We start from the raw sequence: 9,309 nt of genomic DNA on the forward strand, positions 1-9,309 counted from the left end.
CTCTCCCTTACCAGGTTATACATGTTACTGCTTTTTTTTTTTGTCATTTTTTCAATTGACATTGTTGTTTTCTTCAATTTAATCACCTCTAGGAAAATGGGTAAGACAGAAATTCATCTCTCTGGTAACAGACTAACAGTTGGGAATCAAGTTCTATAGATATTGATGCTACCGGACCTGATTGGTTTGTTGTTGGACTCAATGGAGAAGCATTATTAGCCTTTTTTTTTTTTCTTGTTAGCAGTTTTAGTACAATTTTACTGTAGTTCTCACACATAATCTTGACATTATTGTTATGTCACTACAAATTAGAACAAAACGTTCTCGAGAACTTTCAAAATGACACCACTCCCATGTGGAGTCACTAGTCATTTCCCGTGTTTTCTTGCATAGAATCAGAAAAGAACCGGCTATCTATGCTCACAACTTCGCATTAGACCTCAGGTGACTGTCTTGTAATTTTGATAATTTTTTAATCCAATAATTTTATAATTGTTTTTTTTCATTAAGCATACGTGAGTTGTTGGTAGTATTTATCTTACCGCTAATATGTCTTAATTATAATCTTCTGTGAGTATATATAAAATTTAATAATTTGTTTAGTAATTAAGAGAGGTTAAATAAATCAATTTTATTAATTTTATAACTTTTTAACTATAAGTATGCACTTTTATGTTGTAAAAATTATTTTTAAAACTAGTATTACTAAATAAATACTAATTATTTTTACCATTTTCAATTACATCTACCGAACATGTATTATAGTTTTTATTTTTTAAACACATGATTAAAAAATAATACTAAATACACATTTAAATTTAAAATACAATAATTGCAAAATACCATTCTCATTCTGATTTTTGTTTTAAGAAATACCAATTAAAAAACAGTACCTCGTGTGCCCTAAAGCTTTCAATTAGATAAACTTAGAGAAAAACACAAGTTGAATTTTCCAGCCACATAACATGATTTCAAAATAAAAAATTAATTTGGCCAAAGAATGGGTAATAGTATTACAACTTTTAGGAACAAGCAGAATTGAAGATCAATTTAAACCCTTCAAGTTAGTTTGCATTTATGACAATATCCAAAAGATTTGAGTCTCACTACCATTCCTTTTTTAATGAGAGATTGAAACCTCTACACACTCACATGCGTCGTGTTGGTAATTTCATAAAATAGATACGTGTCATATTGTTATTAGTGAGCCATAAATGAGAAAAATAATAAAAAGAAGGAAAATTAAAAGAAGTAATAAAAAGAAGAAAAATGATCTCTACACTACTTTTATTTTGTCATATGTATATTTAACCATATCAAATTTTTGACATGTTCTTTTCATCACCTTTGTTTTTAAGTTTTTATCAATAAACTATTTTAATGCTAAGAAAATGACTATTTTACCCTAAACGAAATAGAAGATCATTTTATTCTATTAAATTTTAAAAAATAAAATTATTAATTACAAGAATACCCCTGAATTTAATAAAATAAATAAATTTCAAATCCAATATGTTAATTTTTTCTAATTATAATTTTATTTAAAAATTATCGTGTTAATTTTTAGTAATTATAATTTCATTTAATTTGTGTAGGGAAGTTTCTTAATATTAATTAGAGGGAAGTTTACAATAATAAGAGGGAGCTTTTCTCTCCATCTTAATTTTTATAAACTTTCCTATACTTAATTTAATTACAAAAATTAAATGAAATTATAATTAGAAAAAATTATAATTACAAGGTGTTAATTTTCTTATAATTATAATTTCATTTCGAAATTATCATCTTAGATTTTCATATTTATTCGTTTTATTGAATTTAGGGATATTCTTGTAATCATAATTTTTTATTTTTTAAAATTTTGTAGAATAAAATAGTCTTTTAATTCATTTAGAGTAAAATGATTATTTTTAGTGTCAAAGTAGTTGATTGATACAAGTTTAGAAATAAAGATGGTGTAAAGAATATGTCAAAATTTTATGGTGGTTAAATGTACATATCACAAAACAAAGATGATGCAGAGATAATTTCCCTAAAAAGAAACTAAATGGTTCTATTATATTTTTCTTTCATTTTTTTTTCAATAATTTCAATATCAGTAGTGTATTTTTTTATGCATCCCCCAAGCACCTAAGGACATGAACGATCCCTTTAAGAGTATCTCCAAAAGACTATATTAATTTTACTTTTCAAATATCTATTTACTTCCCTATGTGGCAAAAAGAAAAGTGAAAAAAATATGTTATTCTCCAAAAGGCTCTTCAAATAGAAATAAGTTAATGTTATTTTAATCAAATAAATATTTTTTTAAAAGGAAAAATAAATGGTAATTAAAGAACTTCTCCCTCTCTCTCCAATAAAAGGTAATAAAATATAAATTGAAGAGGGAGAAAGCAACTCTACAAAATTGAAGATAGAATTATTTCTTATTTGAAGAATCTTAATTGGAGTATTTTTTGAAGTCTTAAATGCTGATGTAACTCTTCAAATAAGTAATTAAATATTATTTGAAGGGTATTTTGGAGATGTTTTAAATCTTTTTAATTTGACTAACAAACAAAATTTGACTCTCAAAATGGTAAGAGGTTGCAAAATATATTCATCTCTACCTTCTAAGAAAAATGAAAATTTTTGTTATGCATATATGACTACTTCTTAATCACAATGGCTTATTAGGTCCCGTTCTTTTCAGTTTGTGATATCTTTTTTTTTTTTTTTTTTTTTTTTTTTTTTTTTTTTTAACTAACAAAATTTTGTTTGTTCTGTCTAATTTACCCGAAAAAGGATGATTTTAAATAAATTGGTAATTACAATATTCAAAACTTCCAAGAACAACAGAACCTTGTTTTGTCCTATATCATCTTTAAATTTTCAGTATAATTCTTTGCTATATAACTTATAGTGTTGCTTGACCAAGTGTTACTCACACAAATTTCTTTTAACTTTGTTGTTAATAATATAATAATAAAAAGAAAACATATGTTAAACTTGTTATATACAAACTCTGCTTTTAAAGATATTTTATATACTTTTTATATGTTAAAGAACTTGAATTTTGATAAAATAAAAAAAGAACAACTCAGACTAAGAGAGAATTAGAGCTTATAGAAATAGATTTTTATTTTACCCATATTCACAATACAATATATCAAATAGAGTGACGGATTCTTCGAGATTTCGATTATTTTCTTATTACGTCAAGAATTTTATTTAATTTCTTTTAAACCACTATATTATTTCTTATATATAATGCTAAAGGCTCAGAGTCTATCCATCTTGAACATTTGTTACAAGGTCTCATTTTTCAAGTTGTAAATCATAATGATATTTCTAACCAAAAATAAATCAGAAGCTGTTGAACGAAGAGGAAAAAATGGAGGGACATCTGAAGTAGGATCGAAAGGAGAAGATCAAGGAGATGATGAAGATAAAAATTTTATTTTGTTTTTTTTTTTTGTTTTTGCTTTTATTAAATCGAATTGGCGACTTACCAGAAAGCATTTGAAGGTAAATTCCAAACTTTACTTACCATTTAATTCTTATGTTATTAATGACTATACAAATAAATCATGTTGTGTTTGCAGGTGGTAATCCAACCAATCAAAAACAGGAACTAATCCTGGTGAGCTCAAAATTGGTCGCTTTACAACTCGGATTCTCGGTTGATGTCTTTGGAGCTCCTATCTTGTGGTGATAACGATGTCACCCACCATCTTGATCTATTTCCGCACCCCCATGGTCTATTATTAATATTGCAAGTATTGTTTGCCACAAGATGCATTGTAAATTATGAAGCATAGTGATGCATGCTCATTGTGCATGAAAATTCGAGTAAGAGCTCCGTTAAAGATCTAAATTGTTTTGCAGACCACTCGTTCTGGCCTTTTTTTTTTTTTTTTTTTTAAAAAAAAGGAAAGATATTTACTGAGTTCAAATTATGTTGGTATTATTAGAATTATTAATTTTTAAATTTTTTTCTGGGGTATTTTTAGGAAAGGGGTTTCATGAGGACTTACTGAAAAGTGCTAGATGTAGCACCACTCGTATTTTTGGTAGCAACACTTCAAAATGTGCTCGTAATATATATATATGCTCATTTGACATGAAACTGGCATTTTATTTCAGCGCAGTTGTGTTGCCTCCTTGCCTTCCAATATATATTTATCTCTACACTACATTTATAGACGTTTGTCTCTGAATTCAAGAAGAATTTAAAAAAAAAAATGAAAAACACTCATGACAAAAATTCAGTCAATAATTCTATCATTATTCGACATATGTTACCCGTGCCTTGTATTGGAACTCCGTACTGTCACACCATGCAAAAACCTCTTATATCCAAGAAAGCTCAGTTTCCCGTCTGAATTTCTGATGCAATCATTGAGTAAAGAATATGCAGCAGGTGCCAAATTTAATTCCTGCAGCGAGATAAGTATTTGAAATCTCAGTGAGTTGAAGAAACTTGAAAGTGATATAGCTGTTGGTGTGCCGCCAACCACAGATGTACTTACCAGCGCCAATTCTTCGACTGAAATGACCCGGTTTCCTTCCTGTTCAAAGTAGTCAAAGGCTGTAATTGCAATCTGGTCCCATCTCTCAAGTGCCTCAAGCTGATATACACTAGTAGCAGCAGCACAGAACTCTTCGTATGCCAGTTTTTGATCTGAGAGAGGTTCCATCTTATATTAAAAAATTAAAACCGCTGTTAGCATGAAGTAATACAAGAATAAATAAAATAATTTGTTTTTCCGACAGCAGTGTGATAGCACTTAAAATAGACAGGAAAGAAAAATAAAATGAAAAAAATGGTTATGATAATCAACAGAAATTTTTAGATCAATTGCCTTCTTTACCAATAAGTAAACAAGATTTCCAGGGAAACTCTTGAAAAAAGAATGTTTGATAATAAGTCACCTGTATGTGGCATGTCTAACTCATTCTTTATTTATCCAACAGTTCACTCAAATTGCATAAAAGTTTATAGAACGATATAGAATAGTATTACAACCTTAGAAAATGAAAAACATAAATATGTTGAATAATGTGCAATTTTATCATCCTTAACATTAATCTAACATCACCGAGAAGCGGATTAAGATGTATCAAGATGACTTACCACATTTAAAATTTCAAAAACTCTTGAATCTGTCATGGCATCAGTTGCTTGTCTCATAAGAGCCTGCACTTTGACATTATAAACTTAAAATGATCATGAAAACACCATGACTGATAAGCAACTAAAATTTATTAAGCTAATTTCTACCCCCAATAAAACTTTTCTTAAATCATTATGACCGCCCGGGGGGGGGGGGGGGGGGTTGTGGTGTTGGTGTTATGGGAAGGAAGCACAATGTGATGCTATTTTATAAAGAAAGAGCACCAACTAACCACTTTAAAATTATTCAGGGAGACACAACCATCTTTTGGCTCCAAGAGCATAAACTGTGCCCTAAGATACACGAGCTCTTCTTCTGTCAATGCTTGTGAAAGTGCCTGCAGCCGTAGTGAAAACCAGCAAAATGAAGATTATTAAAGAGCTGATCACAGAGGAAGGCAAGTCCCAACAACACATGGAAGTAGCTTCCCTGAGTCAAATGGTGGCTCACATATATAACATGAGCCACCTGAGTTTCAAAATGCCAGATAAAGACAAGCTTGTGGGTGATGCATAGGTACATTTTCCTGTGTTTTTTTTTTTGGTTTTTTACCTCTTTTTTTTCTCATTTTAAATTTTTTTCTCTTTGTGGGAAGGGAAAAATAATGGGGTTATTACAATACCATATGCCTTTGTTTGTGATGACAAGTTAGAAAATTACCTTTAGTGCTGCACGTTTCAAAGGTGTGGCACGAAGGTAAGACTTAACTAACTTGTAGATCAAAATATCCAAAGGCACAGGACGGTTCTCATCATGTAACCATGGGTGAGCTGCAAATATAAGGGTGTTTATTAGTTTTCGACCATAAATTACATCAATACCATTCATGTAATTGTATATACATGCATATCAATCTCATTTTTCTCTCTACTTACTTAGAGCTTGAGCGGCAGTCATTCTCTTCCTGTGGTCCTTGTTGAGAAGTCTTCTCACAAAATCTTTGGCTTCTGGTGATACAGACGGCCAAGGTGAATCATGAAAATTAGGATCAGCTCTAAGAACCGAACGAAAAATTCCTGATTCCGTGCGAGCCCAGAAAGGTCTGCTCCCACATAACAATATATATGTTATAACTCCAATGCTCCACATATCTCCTTCAACATTGTATGATCTATGAAGTACTTCAGGTGCAACATAGTATGCACTGCCAACAATGTCGTTGAGACGTTGATCTGACAAAGTACCAAAACTGTATGTTGTTTATTCCAGCTTACAGTTAATAACTAAAGTAATAATTTATTTAGAACTTATCGTCAAAGAACAGCAACCACAATGGTTTATGGCATATTAGATGCCTCTATGTGACTCTACAAACAAGTAAAATCACATATGGTGGCATAAAGAAAGAAAGAAAGAGACCACATGAATTATCATCAGAAAAAAATTAAAGAGAGCCCATAAAAATTTCAACAATCAACATTTCAGTAAATCGATACGGCATTCTCAATAATTGTTGATCTCAAAAACTAAAATTTATACTAATCTGTTATGGAAGATTTAGGAAAACCATTTTCTCACTAGGCAGGTAGACTTTGTAGAAATCATGATGAATGTCTTCACTAATGCAATCTTTTTAAGAAGATAATGCATTTGAGGAAGCAAAGAGGACTGCAGATGATGCAAATGATAGAACTTAGCCGACTTGAGGCCCTGTGTAGATGGATATAACAAAGTCATCCCTGTATCCAGTTGGGAAGTAGTCAAGGGCTCCTATATACATAATATCCCACTTGTTTAATAATTTTATACATCAAGTCTATATATATATATATATATATATATATAAGAAACCAAAATTATCATTCGAATTTGGACGTAAGCTAAGGCCACAAAGAAGACGACCCAAACTTTTTCATATAACCATCAAAAGGCTAATGTTCACCACCAACATACCTATTATTGCAGGATAAACTTAAAGTTAAAAGCAAGTCAATCAAGATTTGATAGTTACCTGGCCGAACAAAGTCAGATAGGCCAAAGTCAATAACCTTCAGTGGAGCATCCTCCTCTCTTGTGGTAAAAAGAAAATTCTGCCAATGCAGTCACAAAAACAAGCATCATCAATTAAAAGTTGGAATGAAACAGTGGTAGCTTGTGATGTACATTTGGAAAGGCACCACCTATTTATTTTATTACATAGAAAAAACTTTAATTAAAAAAAAAGAATAATAATAACTTTATATGCAACAAAAGAGGAAAACGACAACACAATGCTTTAATCCCTATGTCATACCTCTGGTTTTAGATCACGGTGAACAACACCTTGAAGGTGGCAAAATGCAACTATATTTAATATTTTCTCAACAATTGTTTTAGCATCTTCCTCTAGATATCTGCCACCTCTACAATGAAGAAATAATAACAAAATAAACTATGAAACTTAACTCAGAAAATCAAAAGTAAATAAACAAACAGCTATAGAAATAATGCATTATCATTTACCTTGATAAAATTCTGTCCAGTAATTCTCCACCTTCACAAAATCTGGTAAAAAACAAGAAAGAATTACTATAGAATAAATGTTGCACTTTTTGATGGTACATAAATTATACACATATATTAAGCCACAATTTAAGAGACTATTTTAACTAATGAACTGCTTGGAGGATTTTTTGGGTGCCTAATGGATGGTTTCATTTCATATAGTGTTTAGATTAGGCAAATATGTACATGATTTACCAGCAAACAAGCACCAAAATGAAAAGTTGAAGCACGGTTACCACACATAAGTGTTTTAAAAAATAAACTACAACAAAGGAAACACATACTCCATGACTATGTACACGCTATTTGCATCCTCGAAAGCATCATGAAATTTAATCATATGTTTATGGCCAGACAAGGCTTTCAATATCTTCACCTCCCGTCGAACATCTTCAATCGCTAATGCTGATGTCATCTACAAAATTTACCATAACTTCATTACCAATGCTACTGATCATATCGAAAAAGAAGTATGCACATCAACATAGAGCATGTTTTCAACTGTTTCGCTTCTGTTTAAGTTGTCGCAGCACCTCAATCTCAAACATAGCCTTAGCAAATTGATCAAAAGAAGTTCATGTAAAGCAAACCAAAATAACATCTGTCTAAAATCTGGCTTTCCCAAATGACAATTTGTTACTTAGGAATACTATCAATATTGAAATCGATTCACAATTTGTATGTACCTTTATCTATCTGTACCACTACACAAAACTTGTTAAGAGCAACAACAATAGATAATTTTTTTTTTGTCATCATCAATCCCTTGTTAAGAACTATTCAAAAAGACACACCTTCGCTTTTGAAATGATCTTCACAGCCACAACTTTTCCCTTCAGGGTGCCTTTTTTACCCTTAGCGCAACAAGTATGACCAAAATGCCCCCGGCCCACCTCCTTGCCAAGCTCAAACTTGGCGCCAAAGTTCTTGCCATAACCAAAGTTCTTATCCAGCTGTCTTTCGGTTGCTTTTACTCCACCATCCCCGGAAGTCGGGCCCTCTTTCGGCGGCGCCTGCATGCCCGACCCGAGCCGCCGCTTGATTGCCGACATTATCGGCTTCGCCGGCGAAGGAGGGGGTAAAGGCCACCTGAACTTCCTCCCCGGAGACGGAGACGGCGCAACGCCGGCAGGAAGCGGACTCTGGAAGGGACTGCATGTGAAAGAGCTGGAATCAGGCGGTGGGTGTCGCGGGGTCGACGCCGGGTGGGGTTGCGACGGCGGCTGTTTTGGGTGGTCAATGGGAGTGATCGAGTCGTTGTTGACGCCTTTGCTGCAGCAATGACCCATCGTTGGTCTTGATCTTGAACGGTCAAAGTCAGAGCATTCGACAGTGGCGAGGTTAGTTAGTTAACGGTAGCTATAGAGCAAAATGAAATCGATCAAACACGAAATTAGAGTTTTAACGAGACACACTGGCAGACACAAAGTCGTTGAAAATGTTGTCTTGGAAAAAGAAAACTTTTTCTTTTCTTTGTGGTAAAATATCATTTAAATCCTTCCATTTTTTCATTTTCTCAATATCTGCGCATGTATTTTTGTATTTTTGTTACGCAGGTCGCCTACCCGTCTGAACTCCGAAATGATCAATTCAAAATCAACTATAAATTTTGACCATTTGTCGTTTCACACAAAGGGTGGTGGAAACAGACCGCCAGTTACCACTTAAA

At 32.2% G+C, this 9,309-nt stretch overlaps 1 protein-coding gene across 1 annotated transcript; it reads right to left on the reverse strand.

The window, feature by feature from the left end:
- Positions 1 to 4,074: 4,074 nt before the first annotated feature.
- LOC18048977 (CDPK-related kinase 4) lies at positions 4,075 to 9,074 on the reverse strand. The gene is made up of 11 exons (XM_006441148.2): positions 8,435 to 9,074; positions 7,925 to 8,055; positions 7,599 to 7,640; positions 7,390 to 7,498; positions 7,108 to 7,186; positions 6,032 to 6,328; positions 5,817 to 5,926; positions 5,389 to 5,493; positions 5,117 to 5,179; positions 4,512 to 4,679; positions 4,075 to 4,418 (listed from the first exon to the last, which is right to left on the reverse strand). Exons 1-11 carry the CDS (start codon positions 8,927 to 8,929, stop codon positions 4,281 to 4,283), a joined length of 1,737 nt encoding a protein of 578 aa, XP_006441211.1. The 5' UTR covers positions 8,930 to 9,074; the 3' UTR covers positions 4,075 to 4,280.
- Positions 9,075 to 9,309: the final 235 nt, after the last annotated feature.

Source organism: Citrus clementina, unplaced genomic scaffold (genome assembly GCF_000493195.1).
Source record: "Citrus clementina cultivar Clemenules unplaced genomic scaffold, Citrus_clementina_v1.0 scaffold_3, whole genome shotgun sequence".
In the NCBI taxonomy this organism is placed as follows: Eukaryota; Viridiplantae; Streptophyta; class Magnoliopsida; order Sapindales; family Rutaceae; genus Citrus; species Citrus x clementina.

Excerpts from the sequence above, each read along its gene's own strand:
- LOC18048977 (XM_006441148.2), bottom strand. The coding sequence starts at position 8,929 with ATGGGTCATTGCTGCAGCAAAGGCGTCAACAACGACTCGATCACTCCC. Across the intron at positions 8,056-8,434 it reads AGATCATTTCAAAAGCGAAG|ATGACATCAGCATTAGCGAT; the intron begins GTGTGTCTTTTT and ends TAAATTTTGTAG. Across the intron at positions 6,329-7,107 it reads ATCTGACTTTGTTCGGCCAG|ATCAACGTCTCAACGACATT; the intron begins GTAACTATCAAA and ends GTACTTTGTCAG.